General features: G+C 37.3%; 2 protein-coding genes and 1 long non-coding RNA gene across 6 annotated transcripts in view; 2 read left to right on the forward strand and 1 right to left on the reverse strand.

Moving 5' to 3' along the window:
* Positions 1–2,786: 2,786 nt before the first annotated feature.
* LOC306869773 lies at positions 2,787–3,681 on the forward strand. Its single transcript, XR_013784203.1, has 2 exons — positions 2,787–2,914; positions 3,283–3,681. It is a non-coding gene; the product is annotated as an uncharacterized lncRNA (long non-coding RNA).
* Positions 3,682–4,648: 967 nt separating this feature from the next.
* Positions 4,649–9,196, reverse strand: LOC306870410 (GTPase Era, mitochondrial-like). Its single transcript, XM_079417665.1, has 11 exons — positions 8,946–9,196; positions 8,602–8,769; positions 8,317–8,444; positions 7,967–8,044; positions 7,821–7,867; positions 7,532–7,593; positions 7,156–7,268; positions 6,622–6,921; positions 6,353–6,502; positions 5,863–5,943; positions 4,649–5,664 (listed from the first exon to the last, which is right to left on the reverse strand). The coding sequence occupies exons 1-11, from the start codon at positions 9,052–9,054 to the stop codon at positions 5,542–5,544; spliced, it is 1,359 nt and encodes a 452-aa protein (XP_079273791.1). The 5' UTR covers positions 9,055–9,196; the 3' UTR covers positions 4,649–5,541.
* The window catches only part of LOC306870408 (protein FAM222B-like), a 60,169-nt gene continuing 42,017 nt past the window's right edge, over positions 8,413–26,564 (forward strand). Inside the window, exons 1-2 of one of the 4 annotated variants that reach the window (XM_079417663.1) lie at positions 8,550–8,796; positions 24,943–25,023. The gene's annotated coding sequence lies outside the window, so the exon portion shown is untranslated. Of the gene's footprint in view, positions 8,797–20,440; positions 20,577–21,897; positions 22,074–24,942; positions 25,024–26,564 lie in introns of those variants that run through there. The other 3 variants (XM_079417661.1, XM_079417664.1, XM_079417662.1) reach the window with 3 other exon arrangements.

A 26,564-nucleotide genomic window follows, 5' to 3' on the forward strand; every position in this document is an offset into this window, starting at 1 on the left:
AAGTTCAGCAGATAATTTCTAATCGTGAATATTAAAATCTGGTTTCATGTCATTTGCTAAGGGCTTTCTCTATCATAACATCCTCTGAGTTAGGCCTAGAGAGAATAATCCTGGACAGCAGTAAGTGTAGTTTTATACAGGTTTTGGTAACACTTTAGAATACGGATCCTTTGTTAATGAATAACCTACCAGGAACAAGTCACTAATGCACTATTAACATTGTAGTAACTGCTATTACCTAACAAGAAACTATGATTATTGATTTAGTAAGTAATAGCACTCAGTTAAAGCTGGTATTTCACTATCAGCTAATCAATAACTACTATTTTTATCAAGAACTACTAAGAACTACTGTATACAGGTTCATAATTAATGTGAATTATGCATAATGTATAATTAATTCTAAAATGAAGATCATGGTAACCCACTAGTAATGACTCAAGAATTATCAAATTCTTTTAAAGAAACTACTAACTACTTGGATCAGTATTCTAAAGTGAAGATCACGGTAACCCACCAGTAATGATTTAAGTGTTACCAAATCAAAATTAATTACTAACCAAAACCTTACAAAAACCTTAAAAGTGCAATGACTTCAGTAATTACTAGGGACTTATCACGATCTTCACTTTAGAATACTGATCCAAATAATTAGTAATTCCTTCTGAAGAATTTGGTAATACTTGAGTCATTACTAGTACCATGACCTTTACTTTAGAATTAATTATACATTATGTATTATTCATATTAATTATGAACCTGTATACAGTAGTTCTTAGGGAGGTATGAAAAAATAATAGTTACTGATCAACTAAGCACTATTACTTACTAATTCATTAATCAGAGTTTCTTGTTAGTTACTAGTAGTTACTAGAGTGCTAATATTGCGTTACTCATGTGTTCTTGTGTAGTTATTCATTAATGATGGAACAGTATTCTAAAGTGTTACCCAGCAGTTAAACACTTCTAACCATCTAAACAAACACCTCTAATTTTTTTCAAGCAATAAAGGCCTTCAGACATAGAGGTGCCAGTCTTGATTTTGTGGTGGTTGTGCGTTATAATTAAATTACTATAATCTTAATTCAAGTGAAGAAGGATTTGACAGTAATCAGCGTTGAGTATTACTGTAAGGTTAACCCGGCCTGCTTTAAATGTTTCAAAATGATTAACAGTTGAAAACATTCATTAGAAATTTAGAAAAGTAATCAAAAAGTAATTAAATGTAATCAGATACATTACTTTAATAAAGTAATTGAAATAGTTACACTGTTACATTTTAAATAGTGTAACTTGTAATCTGTAACCTATTACATTTGCAAAGTAACCTTCCCAACACTGCCCGGTAGTATTTTTCATAGGAATTTAAATACAAGAAAGTCTAAATTAAATGTACACGTGTCTCTTTAAATTAATATAAATGAAAAATTATTAGGAATTACAAAACATTTTATGTTTATATTTTAATTGATGTGCAATGCAAAGATCATAAATTAACATAAAAATAAATTAAAACTGTATGCATATTTTATATACCAGAAATAAGTCTCAGTTTTATATATTATGTAGCAGTGTCTCTGCTAAGTCTCTCTGTAAACCAAGGAGCCTAAAAGGTCCTGATTTAATATTTGCCCTGAACTGTCTTCATCATTTAGTGGTTTTCATTTAAGGTCATTTACAGTAAACTACTTGAAAAGTAAGTCACAACTGAGCAACTTGTTAAGTGCTTTGCTAAAGGAAAAGATGCTGATATAGCAGGATTGTTCTCCAAGAATTGACTCTGCACACTTTATGCCAGCACTCAACAACCATTAAGTTTAAATGATCCCAAATCAGTTAGATCAGGTGACTACTTGTGTTTCACAAGCGCTCTAAAGGGCAGTTTCCAGTTCCCTTCATGTCTGGCCATGCAGAGATATCTTTTCTGTGAAATCATCACAAATTAACAGAAATGTCCATTTATTTAGGTGGCAGATAAGGTGTCAGAGGCTTGCTACATGTTGGTGCAACTCAGATAGGCCACAATCTTGTTTTTATCTGTTAACATGGCCTAAGCAGTCACAAACACCCCCCAACCCCACCCTAACTGGGAGTCTGTCTCCAGAGTAACCGCGGGGAGATTCTCCCATGTTACCCAATAGACCTTTAACATCCAGATGCTGAGGACAACTACAGATGTAGAATCAAGTTAATTTGTCACAACTCACACATGGGTATGAGAACAGACACCCAGAGGTGATTTCATCGGTAGTCAATCAATAACTGGTCAACAGAATCCGTGAATTTGGCATCTGTTTATACACCATAATGTCATGAAATCCATTTCAGTGATTTAAATAGTGTAGAAATTGAATAAAACATTGTCCTTTAGTAATACGTTTTAGCAAACCCCTCGTACAGCCTCAAGATGCACTTTTCTCCTGTGGTAATATTAACTACTTTTGCAGGTTTTAGTATGTAGAATTTGGAATCTTATTGTAATATGCACTTTTGGCTATAGATAAAAGCTGAAGAAACTAATTTGATATGCATAAAACATGTCTTTGGATTTTTCCACCAACTTTTTGGTAAACTTTCAAGTTTAATCCAAGGGTGGGAGAGTTTGGGTGTGGGCTCACACACTCACGTGAGAGCGAGACCTGATGCCAAGTAACTGGTCAGGGTCTGATATAGGGAACAATTCTGATTGGTCAGCTGACTGAAGGGCAGAGACATGATAAGGATGGAACAGCCTTTGTGTCATCATATGCAAATGAGCAGCGAGCATTAAAACTCCCGAGCAACCCGATCACTTAACGGCATGGAGACAACAGACTTGTGAAACCAAAGTGAGAAGACGGGTAAAGGTGACAGATGAAGGCAATTAAATAGTTTTTCAACACTTCCTGCAGGAGTACTGAGGACAGATCTAAAGGTGAGTGTGTCGGCTGGTGACTATGAACTACAGGATGGCAGCTGCTCTTCCTTTTAGATGAAAAGTCCCATGTGAGGGATCTTCCACAGGTGTGATCATCTGAAGAGTTGGGAAGTTTCTACAGGAAAATCTTTTGGAAACACTAATTAATCTAACAATTTAGACCACGCTGAATTGATAATGATGCAACATATCTGGAAAATTATAGTTTCTGGAAATTGCTGTGGAACATTAACAAGTCAAATATCCTTTTAGTTCTTTAAAAAATGTCTGACAATGTTCTAGATCACAGAAAATGTTAAATATAGTAGATGCGGACATTCAGTAGATTTCCAAAGTGAAGGTGTTTCATAAGTCTTGTCCTCTAGACAGGATATCATCGTATACTGTAAGTTCAATATTCAGACACTACAGTATAGATGATGTACTATCCAGGGGATCAATATGCCTCCAACTGTTTCCTGTGGACCCGCAAACATTGTGACAGAGAGTGGCGGTGAAACCGTTACCATTACTGAGTTTTAGTAATGGTAAGGGTTCTTTTGCCTTCTCTCAAAAATCATCTGGATACGATGGAACTTCAGAGCAACGGATGGCGCGGTCAAAAACAGATGAGTGAACAAATGGACAAAAATATCCGAAAGACCAATGTTAAGCAGATTTGAAATTCTGAATCATTTGTATTCTATACAACTTTATAGCCTATAATGTGTTATGAGACTGCCATTGTGTGCAATTTAAATAAATATCACTGAATTGAAATTAAACATTATGCTTGTTTTGTTTCATTATTTGCAATAATTTTTTTACAGAATCCACTTTTAACTATCATTTTACACAGAAAGGCAGCATATGTGGTTGGTAAAATAGGAGCCAAATACATGATGAATAAGAATCTTTGCTTTAACTTTAATGAACTTACAATTAACTGATGCAGCCAATAGAATAAAAGTAATGGCCAGTGTAAGGATATAGAGAAAGAACCAGGGATCATTGCTTTAGGCCAGCTAGAGGTAAGCATATAATTCGTCATGGAGTTCTACTGCAAAAAGTGCATCTTGTCACAATTTTGAAACTCACTTTAGCAGCAGGTTTAACTGCACTTTCCATTCAAAAGGTTATCTAACCCTCTAGGGGCTAGGCAGTGGGACTTTAAATGGCTTCTTCCACATGTTTTTAAGGAGGTGGAAGAAGAAAGAAGACGGTTTACATTATTTACGTTGTATTTAAAGAAAAAAATTATTATAGACAATTCTTATTAGACTCTATTACAATACACAACTTTGAGGTTGGGGTCAGTGTAATTTATTCAATTTTTTAAACAAAATTTAAAAAGTAACTACTTTTATAGTTTTACAAATTATTTCTATTTCTAATAAATCCTGTTCTTTTGTACTTTCCATTAATCAAAAATTCCTGATAAAAATGTATCACTGTTTCCTAAAAAGAAATTAGGCAACATAACAGATTACAACATTTAGTAATAAGAAATGTTTCTTTAGACCAAATCAGCATATTAGAATTATTTCTGTAAGATCATGTGACATGAAGACTGGAGTAATGGCTGTTAAAAATTCTGCTTTGTCATCACAGGATTAAATTACATTTTTTTTATAAATAATAATAATAAAATAGAAGACTTTTAAAATAATATTTTACTGTATTTTTTTGGTATCAGATTAATGCATCCTTGTGAGCATAAATTACTTCTTTCAAAAACAATAACATTTTATTGACCCCAAACTTTTTAATGGTTGTGTATTATAATAAAACAAACAACTGAGATTTACACAATTAAATGTCTGCAGCGAATAAGTGAGTTGATTCTTTCAGCTCCATATGTGCAGTTCTGCTGTCTGTAGATAAAGTAACCATAACTTTTTCACCACAGACAGTCCTGCACCATGAGAACTGACTTTTCTTTTTTACTCAAAACATTTACCACTGACTAAAATTGATGCAATAATTTACTCAACTGATGAAAATTAGTTATTGATAATGTTTATTAACTGCAATATTACAGACATAGCTACAAATAATAATTCAAAAAGCTGCAGTTAGTATCATGTACAGCCACAGTTGAGGAGGCTCCACCCTGGCAGCCAGCCACCACCTCAACTGTGCAGCCCACTCGGAGTCTTATGGCCCTCCTTACATGTTAGGGCTGGAACAGGGCTTACGGTTGAGTGATTTCAGGTCAGTGTGATGTTATTACGCAAGACATTCAGTTAAACAGCAAGACTTCCGTCCAGTAAAAGAGTGAAAGTGAACCTTTCCCTCTGAGCACACATGTATATCCATGTATGAATGCAAAACTACATGATTTTTGGCATTTATTATTATAAAGACACATTTATAAATCAAAAGCAGCAAGATATGTAAGCGGAACAGGCATATGTGATCCAATCGATCATAGTCTCATTGAAATGATACAGAAAACCCATGTAATGTGCCTGTGATATTACATTTCAATTAACAGGAATGAGGGAGGTCTGTGGAGATCAACCTGACAGTATAACCCAAAATACAGCTCATTTTGAGTTCATGACTATTTCTTCACTCTTTTCAGGTTTCCGTATGCCTCTGCATGGGTCAGGCTCTGACCTACATCATCCGAACTGTCTACCTCACTTCCTCAATTTTGCAGAGATTTTTAAACGCACTTCACGCAAGAAAATCTTCATTAGGTCACTTTCAGCCTCCTGGGTTATTCTGGTTATCAAGTGACCTCCAGAACCAATAACCATTTTCTGCAAGAAAGAACAAAGATTTCAATTTATAATGAAATATAATAATGTTACCGTTTCTTCATGTAGTGAGAAAGCACTCATTTGTTATAAAAACAATTCCACAAAATGTCTACCATAAAAGTAAAGTCGCCTGATGGTTAAAACAGCAGCACAGAAGACTAGCCTCTCTAAATACATGTGGCAAACAAACCAACTCACCATATGAGTGTCTTTCTTTACATATAGTTTGATGGATATGTCGAGTACCCCATCTTCAGATTCCTTCCAGATTTCAATTTGCTGCAAAAAGACCAAAATAATAATGAAAACAAATAACATTCCAGAAAACATAAATAATACAAAAAGGTCACAATACATATTTTGAGTAATGTAATCATTCAAAAAGGCAGGCAGATGTATGACTACATTTTGTGAAGAAGTTCCCAATTTTCAGCAAACAGAATGAGAATCATTCCGTCAATCGGGATATATCAATTAATCGGGATACATAGATGCAGTTTCGATGATAAAAAACAGACCATAATAAGGGTTGTCCCCTGGCACGGCTCCAGCGCGGATTAATCTAAAGTTACGGACCGCAGCTCTAATGCATCCTTGCTGAATAATGGAATTTCTTTAAAAAATTCTATTGACCCCAAACAGTAGCATATTTCAACACCTTTTTAGTGTGCACAAAATCATGACCCACCTGTGTCATACTGTACGGCACCTCCTTCGGGAGATGCTGTAAAAGTTTCTCTCTGATAGTGTTGATGCACATCTCCTCAGGACCCTGATCAGTCAGTACTTCACTGTGGTACTGCCACTGGCCAGGCTTTGCACCCTCAAACAGGTACGCCTATTGCACATGTTCAAACACACAAATTAAGGATGATTATCACAATGCTGGAGATTCCAACATCAAGTTTGCTTTAATGCAAATGTCTCTTTCTTAAAATCTCCAATGCAGTCTCTAACCTTTAATGTTTGCACATCTTCTCTGTCAATAGAACTCAACATGAACACATCTTTAAAAAGAGGCCACCCCCTGCGACTCTTCAGGGCCTTCAGCCTGTCTTTGTCCTGACCCTCCTCAGACACCCCGTCCTTCATGCTCTCAGACTGTGGTTCTTCAGCATGTCTGCTGTGGGGTTTGGCTGCTAACTTCTCACGTGGTTTCTCTGCACCACGGATCCTGATCTTCTTTCCATTCACCAACCCTTCTGTCAGCTGTGCCGTGATGTCTAGCAAAAGTGTTTTGCTCTTCAGTAGATCCACCTGTGTGTTAAGAGTTGATTTTTTGCTTTAGCTCTTCTAAGTGTACCAGCTATTAATCATTCATTTGGTTTAACAGTGATATTAATTTTGATGTTAACGGTTGCAGCAAAACAGCCCCCTCTCTTTGTAAAATGAGAGATGGGATATGCAGAGAAAAAGACATGGTAATTTCCTCCTCAAACTAATCCTATGGTCAGACTGGGACAGATCAATACACAATGGCACAGCTAATACCTTATTGAGGACAAGGATGGCAGGGACATCTGGATTTAGGGCCAGACACTTCAGCACTTCATAGTCCAGCTTATTGCGGGTCCATTTATCAGACACGTCAACTAGCACCACCACTGTAAATATATAGCAGAAATGGAGTTATAATACAGTGGTTCTCAGCCTCTTTGACTCCAAGGCTCTCGTTTGTCCAAGACTATAATCAAAGGCTCACCTAACTAAGTTGATATATACCTCTTGTACATTTTCATAGTTAGTTCTAATTATACACACACACTAAGCCAATGGCGATTCTATTGGATGCTGGCTGCGTCCTCGTTTTTTTAAAAGATTAAGTAATAAATAAGAGAAGAACAACTAAAACAAAGATTTTTTTTACCTAGATCAGCTTCCTTTATTGACTCAAAAGGATCCAACAGCAGCGATTCCTCCAGGTGATGTCTGTTAAACAAATATAGCAAAATCAAGTTTAGTTTATGATTATGAGAATTTGTACCACAATCATGGCATTAGTTAAACCAATGTTGTTGTTTCGGGTTGGCTGAGATGCTCAAACAATCAGAGCAAGGTTGCAGAGCACAGTATTTACACTTGGGAAATCAACCTACAAATGGTTTACTTACAGTTGCCACCTAATGTTGTAAGAAACTGCTGTATTGCATAGTCACCTTTTAGCCTTTATTGGTGTGGTGAGACCAGGGGTATCCAACAGCACCTGATAGACAAAAATAAATAGGTGAGAAAATGCCATTCAAACATGGAACATTCCCTAAAGAGACTAGACTATTATACATGAGATAGACGAGGTACTTACGATTTGTGTGTCATCCTCTGTCAGGACACCAACAGCACATGATCTTGTTGTGTGCACTTTCTCCGAAACAGCAAACAACTATATAAAAATTGTGAATTAACATTTAAGGTTACAGACACAAGTTCTTATATGGATCGTTCACATACAAAATGTAAATTCTGTAATTGCTTACTCCTAATTATGCATCACTATGCAAATCTAATTTTTACATGTGTACATTCAAACATGTTGGAACAACACTGTAACTTTATACACAGCCTATTATTCACAGTAAATAGCAGAAATAACATTTCTGGGTGAGAAGAAACATTTCACCTTAATTTTTATTCCACACATTAGTATAATATCACCTTTCGACCCAGCAGTTGATTGGTCAATGTTGATTTCCCTGCATTAGGCACACCCACTATCGCCACTTTAAGAGATTTGGCATTTTCAGGTTGATCAGGATCCTTTAGCAATAAGGAAAATTGATGACCTGAGAGCAGAACACATACATTAACACACAGACAAAATTGGTTTAACGAATAGGCTATAATATCACGAATGTCTACGCAGATAATAACTGTTTCGACATGTTATCAGTAAAAGAGCAGTCTTGAAGGCTCGAGAGGGGCTGGTGATTATATTCTTACCGCTGTCTGATGAAACAGAGACAGGCTGATGATGACAGAGACCCTCATCGGACACCACCGCTCTCCCCTTCTGCAGTCTGTCCAAAAAAGCACTCGAAGACACCAAACTGGCCGGAGTACAATGAAAAAGACATTTTCTTACTGTCTGTGGACCAAAAACTGAGCAACCTGTGAACAAGTAGAGGACAACGACAGGTAAAATAAGTTATATGACGTTGTTGTTTTTCTATGAATTTGGTTTTATTTCTGGTGGCGAATAAGACAAATACAACCAGCTTGTCATCTGGCATAACATCACGAGATACAAGAAGGACGTGTATAATATATAATAATCCATAAATCACCTGATACACGCAGAGACAGTGGCGCGTGCTCTGGGGCTGCTGTCAGTTTGCGAAGCGTTGAAAACCGCAAAGATCTGCGTAGAAACGTCTCGTAAAGCCGCAAGGTCATTCCTGAAACAAGTTTTCTATACACAAGTGTATAATTTCAAAATGTTTCACTTAAGTTAACCCTTGTGCAAGGTTATTCTCCTCTCCATGTTTGTTTACACATGCGTCCAGGGCGCAGACATGTTGCTCAAGCCGAGTGAACTGGAGTGATGAATCTATATATTACACACTACTGCCATCTGCTGCTCATAAATAAACTGCTAGTCGAGTCTTCATTAATTATTAATGCTTTAATATATGTTTTTACTGTCTATAGACAGCCTCAGCGTCTGACAGTAAAAACCAAGAACCTTTGTTATCATTTCAGCTAGTACAAGAGGAAATATTATTGTGTTTATATGATGCCCTTTGGATATTACTATATTTACTTGGCTGGCAGGAGTGAGATTCTGGAGTTCACTGGTCTAGCATGAAAAAGACAGGCCTTCTGAAGTAAAAGCACTGTTGTTAGGTTTGTGGTAAAAGGAGCCTTTGAGGACCAGAGAGCTGAGAATATGATCCCTAATCAGAGGCACTGAGATTAGTTGTTTTCATCCGCTCAGGTAAAATCAGAGAGAACAGATGTGTTTTTCCATCTCCCATCAAAAGCTAGTCCACCAGGAGCGGCACAGAGCGGAAAAACGCTTCCACTGGGGAGAAGAAGGATATCAGGTGGCTCACAATCTGTCAGCATATCAGCTTAGTGAAAACTTACAAAACATAACACATTCAGGAAGCAAAGAAAACAAGGATTTTGACTGAAGCAGAGATTTGTTTGCATAAGAAAAAGCTATAGATAGTTAAGTTCAGGAATAGACACAAATAGGCTATATCAGATACAATAACATGTGCCAACAAAAACATGTTCACCATTCACTTAAACAAGACCTCTCCTCACATGGGTTTGGTCTACCTTTATTTTACCCTGCAGACCAGGAGAAATGGCACATTCTTCCCCTAACTCCCTCATTTGAGAATATGGGCCATTTACAGCTATGATCAGAATTTATAAAGATAATTGCTAATCTGATGTTGAAATGTATTCTGTATTTTAAGACACTAATTAGGTATTCAGTAACTAAAAATGAATGTCGTGGAGACACATTTTGCAGAACTTCTAAAGAGCTTTGTTGCTAATTGTGTACTATTATTATTGCATGTAAAATACGTACGAATTGCCGTGAGATAGCGTTGGATAAATAGGATATCTGGGATTGAACTACCTTTTGTTCTTGAGCCACAACCATGAATGTTAGATGAACTTTCTCTTTTTAGCACACAGATACATATTGCAGTATTTCGCTGTTTTTTACCAATGTATTCTTCCATCTATTTTAACAAGATGTCCAGTACTTGCTCAAGAAATGCAGACATCATGATGCTACCCCATCATATTTCACTGTAGGCTTTTATTTTTGAGATGTGGCCAGCGTTGCATTCACAACACACCCATCATCTGTAATTGTGTGGTCTCATGCAACCATAAAATATTTTTCCGTATTAGAACTAGGTCACCATAAATAAACTATAGACATGTTGATGTGCTTTCACATATTTTTGAGTAATAACTTCTGCTTTGTGCTATTACGCACACTGAACTTTTGACACATGCAATAAACTACATATAGACTTTCAACTCTAGTACCTTCACAGTGTTTGTTTGGTCATCTTTTTTTCTCATAATTCTCCTTGTTTGCATGAGCTTTGTGAGAAGACCTTTTCTGGCAAGTGTCTGTGGAATTTTATGTGACTTCTACTTCCTGGAAACTGAATCCAGGAATTTAGCCATAAATTCAAAGAAACTTCTTTAGTCTTCATTTTCATTGTGGTCTTATGACCATCGAAATATTCATCTAGATATGTGGTTTTCATCTAGAAAAAAAAAGAACTCTGGATGGCCTAATAAGTTATATAAAACATGTCACATTTAAACAATTAATTTGAGTCTCATAATAATAAAAAAAAAAAAGGATGTAGGTTTCAATCTTGGATGATTTTAAATTTCTTGTTTGTTTTTAAACATCGTGTACCATTTTAAATGGTTTCTCCAAAAATAACTTGACTATTAAAACTGTTTCTGACAATTCTTGTGCAAATCTACATTCATGTTTAGGTTCTAATTTACAAAGCTCAGGGTTAGAAATCATAATAAGGAATCCCATATCAGCATAAAATGACAGCCTCGTCCCAGGGTTGTTTGTGCTGCATATGCCATTATTGTTTAGGAGCTGTGGATGCTGAATAACTGCTGTCATGTCAAATATTTCAAATATTTATTTTGCCGTGTAGACAGATACACACACACACAGATAGACATGTCCCGCAGTTACAGCACAGCACTGCGACCTTTCTGCAGGCAAGGAGGACTAACAAAGCTGCGGAGATGTTGAGTATACGACAGGCGTGTGACAGAAGCTGGCTGAGCCGTGCTGGTTAGTTGCTACTCAGGCAGAGATGCAGCTTCGGCTTGCTCAGCCATTACACATGATTGCAGCACAACACACAAAGCCACACAGCTGAGGCATCCTCTGTCACATCCTCATCAAAACGCTTTTAGGACGATCATTTTAAAAAGCACCCAGAGGTCATACTTTCCAGCCCTGATTGTAGCAGGAGAAAAAAAGTAAGAGGAGGAGGAAAAGTCATACTCTATCAGGAATTCGCAATCAATACAACTTGTCTGTGAAGTGGATCAATAATGCATCTCCTTTGAAACCATGAATCACATCAGAGTTGGGAATAAAAAGCGCAATTAGGACCACCGTTCCTTAAACATCCTGCCTTGACGTCTCTCAGGGCCAAAGAAAGACACCATTCTGCATCATTATCGTTGTATTGTGTGATGAAGCACACTGCTGAGCACTTTCCCTCAGCTGCCTGAGGCTCTGTGGGTGCAAAATTACATTTTGTTCCTGTCTAGGATCAGCCATCATAACCTTAATAATTCCAGGAAAAAAAATCTGAAACCACACATTAAAAGCTTCAAGCTAAGGACTTATTTCATTATTCCCATGCACATAATGGCTTTTTCTTTTGAGAAAGCCTTGTGACCCTGATATGATTTCCAAGCATGTTGAATGGCTTGGCCTGAACCAGCGTTTTCTTATTTCTCAATGGCAAAAATGAGAATAATTAGTCTTGATCCCCAGTTCTGCCTGTAATGAATCACACAATGCCTGGGTAATGATAATCATGATGACGCCGGTTTCTGAGAGGATGTGTGTCAGTTAGAGACGGGTGGCACACCAGCAGTTTAAATACATACATGTCGTTATTCATTATATAAAATTCAATTTCATAACTGCAGGAGCCCTATAATGTGATGGTGTCACTGCTTGAAGGAGCTCACAATAAAGTGTCCAAAAATGTAGACCAGAGAAGTATGAAATGAGGGAAATTCATTTGGTGGAGAGGAAATGCTAAAAACCACATTAAGTACTAATATCTGTGATATTAGATGCTCTGTTTATAATTTTATTTAGAATGTGTTATGTATATTAAAGTTGTGTGTTTGAGTGGCTTGGCTGCTTTTTTTATTTATCTATGAACGACTTTACAAAAGTTAGCTGTTTTTTTTATATTAAACCGCTAATAAAATTTATAGTAGTACGAGCAGATTGCATAAGTATTCAAGATTAATTATGGAAGCATCAATATTAAACTGTCCTTTGGTAGAGAGGTTAGGTTAGTAATAGCTCTGAACAATTCAAATATGTTTTCCTAAATCATTCTTAGAAATATCAACGAATGAGAATTGGAACTTTTCAAAGCTATTAGTCTATGAAAAATATAGAAAAACATTTAAAAGATCTAATAGGCCTAAAGATTAGCCAATCAATTTTTTATGTCCAAAATAAAATAGTTTTGCACTATTTTACCTAAATAAGTAAAAAACAAAGAACTAAAACTAAAATCAATAGTTTTAAATGCTATATGTGAATTTAGACTATAATGTGCAATAAAAAATTATATTAATTTGTGATTTGCTGTTTTTAAAGATTAATTTTAAGTAAGTGTTAAATAATGGCAAAGGTAAATCCAACAGTATATTGGCTGGTATACATTATGCATTAAAAAAATGTCTAATAATATTGGCTGCTAACTAAATATTGACTGAAAAATATATTACAGTTGAAGACACTGGTGTAAACCTTAAAGGAAGTAAAGTGGAAAGCAATGAGTCTGTTCGGCTTCAAAAAGAATTACAAGATAGTCTGAGTGTATTAATTCAGTTTGAGGGATGACTTCCTGACCAGGTATAACTATTATTCCTCTAATGCTAAGCTGTTTTAGGTGTCAGCGTACAGGACGTGTAACAGGAGTGTGTATACGGAAATTGAGATGTGAAAAATATGATGGTTAGAGCATAATAAATGTCAAGTGACTGATGGGCTCCACTGTTGTAATTGAGCAGCTTTCCATAGTGCAGCGTGTATGGAGGATGTCAAGTACAATTGAAAGCATAGGACGTACAAAAATATACAGCGAGCAGAAAGTTTGATGTGTGGAGGCATTGTGGGCATGTGGGAACAGAAATGACGGGAGAAATATTTTGACAGGGCTTGTGTGGGCTGGAGTCAGAGGCTCTAACGCCATCCATCTTCTGTAACAGGGAACTTGTTAGTGTTGGATACAGAACATTTCTTGGCCTTCTATTATCGATATGATAAATATAGCTGTAATGCTTCTGAGCAGATCCACTGAGATCAAAACTATTTTAGAAGCAGCTATTCAAATTATTCATGATATGCACACACTCTAAATCTCACAAAGTTTTGCAGTATTTTCTAACACTATATTAGCATAAAGGAAATTTCTGTATGGAGATACAGATCCTTCACTGGCATATAACATGGCTTAGTGGACTGAAGAGTGCTCTATAGAAAGGAAATGTGTATTTAGGGAGCTTAAATATTCCAAGAAAATCACCATCTCTGTCTTGTTTGCTTTTGAGAAATGAAGGTTCATGCACAAAGGATTAAATATATTTAATTGTATATAATATATGTTAAATTATTTATTTAAAGCATATATTTAAAGTGTGTGTCTGTGTTACTGTACAAAAGTCTTATAGGCCACTAGTATTTTCACCAACAAAAAATGGTTATAAGTTGGTTATTTCTATCTTTTGCTGTAGTTTGTCAGTAATAAATATCAGTTTGCATTACCAAAGAATCTTTTTGCCATTAATTGTAATAATCCAGTGAGATTTTTGTTTGCACAAGGAGTCTGATAACAGCCAATGCTCCACAGAGAGATCTGATCTGATCATCATCCAGTTTGTCTGGAATGACATGAAGAAACAGAGCAAACTAAAATCCAGAAGAACTGTGGCAACATTTCCAAGATGCTTCAAGAAACTTACCTGCAAAGCTTCCTGAAACGCAAGTGCACCGAGGGCAAAAGCTGCTTTAAATGCAAAGGATGGTCACACCAAATGTTGATTTAATTTAGTTAATAGAAGTTAATTGATCAATAAAATCTATTTATGACATTATTTTTGACAGCATCTTCATTTATAGCATTTTTACACAAGTTCCTAAAACTTTTAACAGTACTGTAGCTTTGCAGGTAGGTTTCTTGAAGCATCTTGGAGACGATGCCACAGTTCTTGATTTAGTCTGTCTCAGTTTGTTCTGTTTCTTCATGTCATTCCAGACAGACTGGATGATGATGAGATCAGATCTCTCTGTGGGGCACTGGTTGTGTATATACAGTGCACTCCAAAAGTATTGGAACAGTGAGGCCAATTCCTTTATTTTTGCTGTAGACTGTAAACATTTGGGTTATGAGATGAGAGATTAACATTTCAGCTTTTATTTACAGGTATTTTCATCTGGATCTGATACACAACTTAGAGGATAGCACTTTTTGTTTGAACCCACCCATTTTTCATGTTACCAAACGTATTGAAACTGATAGGTGTGTTTTGTTGCCCTGGTGTTTCCTATTAATTGATTATTCAAACAATAAATAGCACTGAATGTCTGCGCTCAGTTTCAGATCTGTGCAGACTGCATTTATAGTTAGTTAGACGTGTAACCAACATGAAAACCAGAGAGGTGTCTATGGGTGAAAAACGAGCAATTGTGAAGCTGAGAGAAGATGAAAAATCAATCAAACCATTGCACAAACACTGGCGATAGCAAGTACAACCATTTGGAATCTCCTGAGGAAGAAAGAAACCACTGGTGTACTAAGTAACACACCTCAAACAGGTAGATCAAGGAAAACATCTGCAGTTGATGACAGAAACATTGTGACAGCTGTAAAGAAAGACCCTAAAACAACTGTTAGTGACATCAGCAACAACCTCCAGAGGGCAGGAGTGAAGATATCACAATCTGTTCGCAGAAGACTTCATGAACAAAAGCACAGAGGCTACACCAGAAGATGCAAACCACTCATTAGCAAGAAGAATAGGAGACAAGCCTCAAAAATTCTGGGACATGTTTTATGGACTGATTTTATGGACCAAAGTGATGGAAAGGCTAAAGTTTGGAGAAAGAAAGGATCTGCTCATGATCCCAAACATACAAGCTCATCTGAAACACAGTGTACACAGGTGTACATTATAGTACACATTACACAAGTAATGTAATGGCTTGGGCTTTCATCGCTTCTTCTGGGACAGGCTCATTAATCTTCATTAATGATGTAACACATGATGGCAGCAGCAAAATTAACTCAGAAGTCTACAGAAATATTTTGTCTGACAATTTACAGAAAGATGCAACCAAACTGATTGGGAAATCCTTCATCATGCAGCAAGATAATGACCTAAAACATAGTGCCAAAACAACAAAGGAGTTCATCAGGGGCAAGAAATGGCAGGTTTTAGTCTGGCCAAGTCAATCTCCACACTTAAACCCTGTAGAGTATGCATTTTACCTGCTAAAGAAGAGACTGAAGGGAGTAACCCCCCAAAACTGAAAGAGGCTGCGGTGAAAGCCTGGAAAAGCATCACAAAAGAAGAATGCAAATGTTTGGTGATGTCAATGGGTCACAGGCTTGATGCCGTTATTGAAAGCAAAGGATTTGCAACTAAATATGAATTCTTTTTTTCACTTTAATCTATGTTAATTCTATCTGTTCCAATACTTTTGGTAACATGAAAAATGGGTGGGTTCAAAAAAGGTGCTATCTTCTAAGTTGTGAATCAGATCCAGATGAAAATACCTGTAAATAAAAGATGAAATGTTAATCTCTCATCTCATATTCATCTTTTGATGTCAAGCCGAAATGTTTTCAGTCTACAGCAAAAATAAAGGAATTGGCCTTACTGTTCCAATACTTTTGGAGGGCACTGTATATACAGTGTGTAATGTAATATATATCAATATACACTCCATACACCATAATGACAAAGCAAATAACAGGTTTTTAACATCTTAGAAAATTTATTAAAGATAAAAAAAACTTAAATGATTCCATTGCATAAGTATGCATACCCTTATCTGGGACAGTTGAAATTTAGCTCAGGAGCATTCATTTTACTTGTAGCTAAATGTTACCACACATTGAGTGAAGTTAACCTGTGGCAATTTCAGTTGAATGGGTATGATTTGGCAAGGTGTACATGTCTTAATAAAAGGTCTAACAGCTGAAAATTAGAGCAAAGACAAGGAAATAGGATTGCATCAAACCACACATCTGGGGAAGAGTTCAGAAAAAATCCACATGATCATATGTGGAGATAGGAGAAACCTACAGAAGGACAAACATCGCTGCAACACTACACCAATCTGTGCTTTATGCCGGTGCTAAACTCAATCCTCTCCTCAGTGAAGACACATGAAAACAAATTTGGAATTTGCAAAAAAGCACATAAGGACCCTCAGACTGTGAGAAATAATATTATCTGGTCTGATGAACCTCAATTCCAAGCATCATGTTTGAAGCAAACCAAGCACTGTTCATCATCTACAGAGTACCATCCCAAAAGTAAAGTGTGGTGGTAGCAGCCTCATGCTGTGGGTCTGCTTTTCAGCGGCAGGGACTGAGGGACTCGTCAGAGTAGAAGAAAAGCTCAGTGCACCAAAATATAGAGATAGCCTATATTTATTTATTTAATAAAATCCAATCCAGAGCATTCAGAACCTCAGACTGGGCAGAAGGTTCACCTTCCAAAAGGACAATGACCCTAAGCACACAGCAAGAGTGGCTTGTAGACAACTCTGTGAATCTCCTTGAGTGCAAGCAGCTTAACATAAGGCTGCAACATAACAAAACGTTAAAAAAATGAAGGGGTTTGAAAACTTTCGCAAGGCACTGTGTGTGTGTGTGTGTGTGTGCATGTTTATGTGGTTTATGAGGACACAAATTTGTATAATGACATGGGTATGACAGAGGTATTACAATATGAAGGTGGTTTATGAGGACACTGCCTATGTCCCCGTAATTCAAAAGGCTTAAAAAACATACTAAATGGTGTTCTTTTGAAACTCTAAAAATGCACAAAGTCTCCTGTGAGGGCTAAGTCTAGGTGTAGGGTTGGTGTAGGGCAATAGCACACACAGTTTGTTCAGTATAAAAAACATTACGCCTATGGAGAGTCCCCATAAACCACATAAACCAACGTGTGTGTGTGTGTGTGTGTGTATATATATATATATATATATATATATATATATATATATATATATATGACTTTTTAGCTTTATTAATATATTTAAAATAAGAATCCAGCTAAATGTTGGGACATAGAGGGTTAATTCTTAACTTGGAGTGCATGAAAATGAAGAAAGCCATAAGGTCATGAAGAAAGTGGAATTTACTGCATTTTTCAAGGAGGTCAGGAATGTATGTGCTTAGGGCAGATGGGCAGATGTGGGAACAGACTAAGAGATTAGTGGATATCAGGTTGCTATGCGTTTCAAGTTAAGGCTTGTCTGTCAAAATATGATTTTAATTGTATTCCTTGTCCTCTAACTTTGGGCATTCGCTGTAACACACATTTGGTGTTTTACACTTACTTTAGAGGCTATTGGATGTTTATATGCAGATGCGCATTAGACCGGTAGGTGACGACATACACACTCCGCTTACGTTTTACCAGAAATCAACAAAAGAAGAAGAAGGCTTCCGGTAAAATGGCGAATGGAGGGCGATTGTTTTGTCAAGCACTAGTAAATGTCAAGATTTATTTAAATCACACGGCTCTATTCTCGCTGATAGGAAGTGTAAATATTAATACACCGTTTTCCGTTCGAAGCCTTGGCTTTTTGCTTCTTGGCGTCAGATTATATACCGCGGGCTATTTTTGTCATATCAGCCGAGCATCTCAAAACGAAACTGCAGTCCTTGTCATGTTATGTCTGATGAGGTTTTCAGTGCGTTTGTCAAAACCACGTCTGTCTGTCATCTATCTGTCTGTCATCTGTCTGTCTGTCATCTATCTGTCTGTCTGTCATCTATCTGTCTGTCATCTATCTGTCTGTCTGTCATCTGTCTGTCTGTCTGTCTATCATCTGTCTGTCTGTCATCTATCTGTCTGTCTGTCTGTCATCTGTCTGTCTGTCTGTCTGTCTATCATCTGTCTGTCTGTCTGTCATCTATCTGTCTGTCATCTATTTATCTGTCTGTCTGTCTGTCATCTATCTGTCTGTCATCTGTCATCTATCTGTCTGTCTGTCTATCATCTGTCTGTCTGTCTGTCATCTATTTATCTGTCTGTCATCTGTCTGTCTGTCTATCATCTGTCTGTCATCTATCTGTCTGTCATCTATTTATCTGTCTGTCATCTATCTGTCTGTCTGTCATCTGTCTGTCTGTCTGTCATCTGTCTGTCGTCTGTCTGTCATCTGTCTGTCATCTGTCTGTCTGTCTGTCATCTATCTGTCTGTCATCTGTCTGTCTGTCATCTGTCTGTCTGTCTGTCTATCATCTGTCTGTCTGTCTGTCATCTGTCTGTCATCTGTCTGTCTGTCTGTCTATCATCTGTCTGTCTGTCTATCATCTGTCTGTCTGTCTGTCTGTCATCTATCTGTCTGTCATCTATTTATCTGTCTGTCATCTGTCTGTCTGTCTGTCATCTGTCTGTCATCTATCTGTCTGTCATCTATCTGTCTGTCTGTCGTCTGTCTGTCATCTATCTGTCTGTCATCTGTCTGTCTGTCTGTCTGTCATCTGTCTGTCTGTCATCTATCTGTCTGTCTGTCTGTCGTCTGTGTCATCTATCTGTCTGTCTGTCATCTGTCTGTCTGTCTGTCTGTCATCTATCTGTCTGTCTGTCTGTCGTCTGTCTGTCATCTGTCGGTCTATCTATCTCTACGTTAATGTGACTTGATTAAGAGACTCAGCTTTATAATTATGATGAGCTCAAATACACAATTGAAATGGCGTTAATAAATCTGATGGGTGCACCACACCTATGTGTTTGCTCTGGTGCAGCTACCCTGTTATTTCTTGTTTTGTTTTTCAAAATGGGAAAATGCTGTTCCTCCATTAACCAATTGCCTTCCAAGTGTTGCTAAGAATGTTTTTACGTGCATTACTTTTATTCTGTGAAATTATTTATTCTCTATAACATTGTTTTACTGTAATGTATGCTCCATCTTTGTAATGATTTTCTCCCTTTCCATACCACGTCGAAAAAAATTGACATTGGACAGACTTTAATATTTAGTATAGTCTCTGGGATTGTACCAGAAGGCTAAAACTACTTAGTACTTACTACGAAAGAGAAAGTGAGAATATGCAATAATCTTGTTTAAGGAGATGTTTTCTTGTGTTAAAATCAGAAACTGCTTGTTCGGTTTATTTCTACTAGGAAATATCGACCACATCTACAGTTTCCTTACAGACACTGACAACCATCAAGATAGAGTAAAGATAGATCGTCTATCTAATAAAATGTGTTGCTCCTTAAACGATGATTATCGTGATGTTTTTCAAGTTATAATAGCACTAACTTAATAGATATACTAATACAACTTCTCTGTCTCCTACAGAGTGAATTAAACGATAAACCAGAGGAGAATAATCTCACAGGTGATATGGTTAGAGAATGATAAAGCATGATTGTCTCTGCAGTCACAGCAACATGAAATGCGAAGCAAGGGGCAGACATTAGATAAGGCTCTCGTGATAAATTTACGAGTGTTTTTGCAAGAAGACACGATGCTGCTACAAGATCATTTAGATCCGAAGTTAAAATATGGCATAATCAGATTCAGAGAAGATGTGTGTGATTGGTTAAAGGAGAAAAACGCCTTCAAAACTGCCTTTTGAAATCATTATATTTGGACTAATGCTAACGGAGGGTTTGTAAATGTAATATTTACATTTGTGCGCGAATGTATTTGGTTTTCCCTGTCTGTTCTTTCATATTGCATTTAATTTTGTACATGCATATAAAGAAAATGTCTGGACCGCAGCCATTGTGTGTGACGCGAGCGCTGGAGCGCATGCGCCGGAAGTTGCTGCCGCAGACAGAAGCACTGATTCGGCAACAACACTAGAAAAAAATCAAAACACAGTATCCAAATAATACTAATCCAGTACGATGTTCTGAACAATGTATAATACCATGATCCACGGAGAGTAAGTATATCATTTGAATGATACTGCCGTACTGATTTTGTGCAGGATTGCTTACTATCCATCTATTCCATCAAGCTTTAGGAAGCAACAAAGGAGTCAGCTCTCTATTTCATTTAGTGTGGAAGAGATGGGTACTTATGCACTTGGCCTTCTACTTTAGGCCAAAACACAAGATCGACATTAGTGCTTATAAAACAATAGATAAATACTCCGAAAATCCGCTTATGTGAGTTGTTCTAGCACAAGCAAAGCATTTATTTGAGTGTTATTTTTTGGCTACTCTATGCTGACTTCAAATGAATGAATGGACATTTAGCTGAAATTTTTACTATGATGTGTTGTATTACATTAATAGATTCAATTTTCCTATATGTTCTTGCAAATGTTAAGTATTTCTATAGCATAGGCTGCGTTTTAGGGATACTTGGTGTTGTTACAGGGCCTTTTGGAGGGCAGACTGCAGACTTCGCATTTGATCCTCTCGACAAAAAAAAAAAAAATATATATATATATATATATGTATGTATGTATGGCTGTGACCTTTGCTGAATATCAAAGGCGTTGTCTCGAAATGTCACCGGGGGTTTCTCCGCCGAGAAGCAGTGCGGTATTTGAAGCTGGGGGTTTTGACAGCCGACAGCAGATTGGCTGGTGGGTAGAAAGTTATAAAGTCGCATATCATTAGAGGGTTTATTATGGTTTGCGGAGAATTGACTGCGATCCACATACATGCACGACTTTTGTGATCGACGCCTGGCCATTTGGATACCAATGTACAGTTGCTCTGTCATAAATCGCAGCTTTAGTCTAGCCAGATGGAGTTGTTATAAATCTTTTGAGTGCAAAGAAATCACAGAAAAATCACATGGTTTCATGTAACAACACTGGCCACCCATGCAGCGAGTATAGTCTTTGTTTCATTCAAATTAAAATGTATATCCAGCGTTTTTTACCGATTGCACCTGCTTCATTAGAATAATCGCTGTGTTTGCCTTGAACAGTGCTTTCTGTCAATTAAAACCCTTGCAACAAGCTTCTTCGTCTGCACCAAGATGTTTATGAATTAATTAGCCTATGTTTTAGACTCGTAGATAAGTGCTGTTTCAGATGAAAGGGGTCGGCAAGGTAACAAAGGGTTGACGTCATGCATCGTATCCGCCCGCATGACTTCCAACTCTGAATCCCGCCCCTGTTTAATTTCAGAAGCCGACGCGATTGGTCGAACGCGCAGCTAGACGCGTCCTAGACTAACCGAGAGCCAATGGGAGGAAAGCTTCCGTGTTGATGTAAAGAGTGGGCGGGGCTAGTTGGCGGAGAAACCAGAGCGATAGACGCTACTGCTCAATCTGGTGTAACGTTAGGTGTCTCCGCGGCTGCCCGTGTTGAATTGGCCACTTTCTGTCGCGGTCCAGGGAATCTCTAACCATGCATTTCGGTCTTGTGGATTGGAGCTAAATGATTGCGTCGAATGTCATCCGCAAATAACTGGATCCCGGGGTAAGATTAAAGCTTAATGTGTGTATTAGTAGACTTGCCGTATTTTATTGTTGACCATATGTTGTGATCTCCGACCGTGTTACGTGTTTTCATCAGAGGATTTCATGCAGTCAGCAGCCTCTTGGCAGCACTGAGCTTTTCCCATCTGTGTAACTGGCAAACAACACGAATCACTGGCATAAACATTCCTGCATTGCATGTTCAGTGGATTGTTATTGTAATGCAAAAGTTTAGCTTTAACATTTAGCGAATGACCTTTGTAACCATAGATGGAGTGTGAAGTATACCTAGAGCATCATCTGTTCTGAGACATTTGCTGTCGGTTTGTGTTTTCACGTGCTTTTCTTTTTTTTCATGAATTATTTTTAAGCAGTCTTAAAAGCGCAATTACCTAAGGCTAGAGGGTGTTTATTTGATTTACGGCTCCGGTATCTTGTGCTCACTCAGTTAAACCCGGAGCTTGACATTAGTTACCCACTGAGTGCAGTTTTATATCATTGCGCTGTCTTCTGTCTGCCCTACATTTTCCAAAGGCTGGATAATTAAATTTCAGACTCCTATTTCCAGAGAAACACGGTCTCCTATTCTCAGTACAATTATCGAGCGTGGTGAAGGATCATTTTGACATCTGGGTGTAACGTTTCTCTTCTTCAATGAGGAGCCATTATGTGATTTGGCTTTTTGAATGGATCACGGGGGCAGTGCTTTCAAATATGCATGCCTACTCATACATAAAAACATTTTCACTCCTGCATTTGTCCTTTCTGCAGTCACAAAATCCACAACTTTTTTTCTTTTCTTTTTTTTTTTTGTCAGAGTAACTAGTTTTTATTTGGCTGATCCGTTTTTCATTCATTAGACTGCATGCATATCATACAGAACACCAAGAATAAAAAAAAAATACAGAATATGCATATTAATGTTTAGTGGCATGCATAGCTTAACCACATAATGTGTTCAAGCTGCGGTGCATGCTGGGAATTCACAGACCCTAAACATTTTAGCAATATTGTTCAAATTGTTTTTTGTTCAGACAACTGTGTTTGACTAGTTGGGACAACATTAGGGAAAATTCGGTTGGCCTAACATAGGTTTATATGCAGTTTTAAGAACCCTAATTCACAAATCTTAGTATTCATTAAGTCACGCAAAATTGAAAATATGTAGTTGTTTTTTTTTGTTTTCTTTAGTGAATTTTTGCTCAAGCGATGTTGCTTAAATGTCATGTCATTATACATTGTGTAGTCAGTAACCTCTGCTAATGGAATAACCATGTAGTCATGATGTTAAAATATCTCCAGGTGCTTGGTTTTGCAACACATGGCCACCTGCTAATGCATTTGATAATTAACGCTTTCCTCTATGAGTGTGCATGGAGGGCTTATGGTTGCATTCTCCTCTTTCAGTGGTTTATGTTTAATTGACCTGTCTGTGCTAAGCAAGTGGTAAATGGATAGAGAAAGAGTGTTTGACTTTAATGATTACAATTAATAGTAAGATGATGCCAAAGGTGGTAACCTGTTTTTTATGAATACCATAAAATTGTCTCATGTCTTGCTGCTTTTGTAAGCTGGAGAGAGATAATGAACATTTCTGATCATGTGATTATCACTGACCATATGTTTTATTATATGTGGTCACTAAGTTGTATGTTAAGATTTAAGCATGAGGAATGTCAGTTTGCAAACATGTCTTTTTTTTTTTTTTTTTTTTTCCTGGGTGTTGGTTCAAGTCCTTTTCCTGTGAGGCTCAGTGTCATGTTGTAAATACTGATAGTAATTGCTGTGAGAGACAGACAATCTTGCGATTTTGAAGATCAGTTGAATGAGGTCCAAATGGACACATTTCTCAACTGAAGGATGAGCAATCACAGCTTGTGAGTCAGCAGATGACAAATTACAGCGTAAGTGATGGAGAGGAACCCAAGTGGCAGTAGTGAAGAAGATGAAGATGATGAGAACTTATGGGCTGTGTGTTCATCAGAACCTGAATGCGGTGATTTGAGAGTTCATTTTAAAGGACACTTTCAACCAAAAATGAAAATTTGTCTTGTAAAGTAAAAACCTGTGAGTTTGTAAAAAGTCTAATTCTTTATTCGTTTTTACCTTCAATATGCATCTATTAATGAGTTTTCAAACACACAGAAAGTTTCTGTTTCCTCAAAACTAATCAGATTTTTTTTGTTTATCAGTTGTTTATCAATAGTTCAATCTTAGTTCAATCTTAAAAAAGGCATTGTTAAAGGGGTCATCAAATTCACTTTACAAGTTTTTTGAACATAAATGTGTGTTGGAAGTGTGTACGCATCCATCCTATAATGATAAAAATTCACCCAGTGTTTTTTTTTTTTTTTTTTTTTTTTAAATCCTATTTTAAAACCCCTTTTCTCAAATCAGGCTGTTCTGAGATTCCTGTCAGAATGACGTAGTTCTGTACAGCCCCCACCCACAACAGTTGATTGACACTAGCGTCTTACCTTAGACCCGCCCTGAGTGAGCTGTCATCAGTTCATCATTGTATCGAATCCAGTGCAGGGGAAGACAAGAAGTCTCTGATTATGAGTGTGGTGATGGCGCAGTGGATAAGACACATGCCTTTGGTATGAGAGACCCGGGTTCGAATCCACTGTGAGACACCAATGTGTCCCTGAGCAAGACACTTAACTCCTAGTTGCTCCAGAGGCGTGCGACCTCTGACATATTTAGCAATTGTAAGTCGCTTTGGATAAAAGCGTCAGCTAAATGAATAAATGTAAATGTAAATTAAGCAATTGAAGTGTTTAGTTGTTGGATGTAATAATGAATATAGCAGTTGTCATTTACTCCTGACATCTGAACTGCAGAGGATTAACTTTACTTTCATTTTGAAGGGAATGCGCCAATCCCCGATCTACATAAATGCATCTATGTTTGCACGAATCATTCGTGAGCCAGCTTTATCTACAGAAGAAGTGAGTATAAGGGTTTTTATGAATCTTTGCAAATAGCCTTTCCTAATAATGTGCTAGTTAGCCAGTTTCGTGGCTGAAGTTAAGTATTCTCCATAGATGTATATACCTAGATGCCTCATTATCGACTGTTTCTATGGGCCGCGATACGTAAGCCATCCACCATAGAACGGTCTGCGAATCTTTGAGCGCATTGACTGTGTGCGTCTAAAACAGCAAGCTATACTCTAGTATATCTTTGAATATTCATTGATTATTATGGTGAATGCGAGATGGCTGATGTGTCAAGGTATTTGGACTGGTCGAATAGGGAATCTACACATATGTATGGTTTGCTCGTCACTCCGCAGAACTATTTCCAGCACTTAATCAAGCCACTCTTCTTTAATACATGAGGACGTTTTATTTCACATGTCATTGCGTTTGCGTTGTCTCTCATGTTGAGCGCCATTGAAGGTCCATTGAAGTATTGAGTTTCTACAGCGACTCATTTGGTGCATATCGTTCTCTTTCTATGAAACTGGTAAACCGCATTCACCGGCTCTAACTCGGTCGTGACATCAGCTCTATAGCGGTTTGCCTGAGCATTGCTATTCTTTTCCTTTTACTGAGGCATTCAATCAAATGGCTTCCCAACTAATTTTTTGTGTGCGCGAGGCACATTATTTCTTCTGCGCGGCCGCGGTGGAAGAATAGCGCAGTCGCGCGCGCGCTCAGTTTAGAGGGAACACTGCGTGGGAGACCTGTATTTAAGGTAGCCCGTCTGGCAGGGCAGTGATACATTTTGGTAACCCGATTGGAAAACACAATAGCCCCGGGACGTCGGGTTAGCAATTTTGTGAGGCCTGTTTATGTTTGGCAGTTATGTTTAAAGCAGTTCAGTGGCTACAATCAGCATTCATCCCTGCAGCATACTTACTACCACGTGACCATGTCTATTATCTAAAAATGACAAAAATAAATAAATTACAGCCCTGCATTTTTGTTTGAACAGTGTCACACCTCATGACTTTCTGATGCTATCTGATCTTCCTGGTTGCGCAAATACTGCTTCAATGGTGCCTAAATAAATGATTGGTCATTATAAACTTTAGAACTCATTACCCACTTCTCTGACAAAATATGTTTATCGATAGCAAACCTTTGACTGCATATGGGTTGCTAATTAACTTTTTTGGTATATTTTACAATTGAAAATCAGGAATTATTTTTATGCAAGTGAGAAAAATTAAGTTTAAACTAAGAACACATTACAAATGAGCAATGAAAACAAAGTTTTAAGATGGTTTAAATGCATTTAAAAATTTGCATTGAAAATGCATGCACCGTCACCATATAAAAATTTCAAGAGGTTTCCATATGGATGGTTCAAAGCTATAAGTTCTAGCATAGCTTCATTTCCTGCTAATCCTGTTTCAGACATGACTGCGGTAAATTTAGTGCTGAACTGAGCGCAGTTATGCCATTTTTCCACATTTTGATTATTCTTTTGCAAAGTACACAATGTAAAAGTTATTCCCTTGTCCTCTGGGCTAATTCATAAT

The sequence above is a fragment of the Barbus barbus genome (genome assembly GCF_936440315.1).
Source record: "Barbus barbus genome assembly, chromosome: 5".
Classification (NCBI taxonomy): domain Eukaryota; kingdom Metazoa; phylum Chordata; class Actinopteri; order Cypriniformes; family Cyprinidae; genus Barbus; species Barbus barbus.

Coding starts and splice junctions, on each gene's coding strand:
- LOC306870410 (XM_079417665.1), bottom strand. CDS start 9,054: ATGACCTTGCGGCTTTACGAGACGTTTCTACGCAGATCTTTGCGGTTT. Junction 6,503..6,621: donor AAGATGTGCAAACATTAAAG/GTTAGAGACTGC, acceptor CATGTGCAATAG/GCGTACCTGTTTGAGGGTGC. Junction 5,944..6,352: donor TGCCGTACAGTATGACACAG/GTGGGTCATGAT, acceptor GTCTTTTTGCAG/CAAATTGAAATCTGGAAGGA.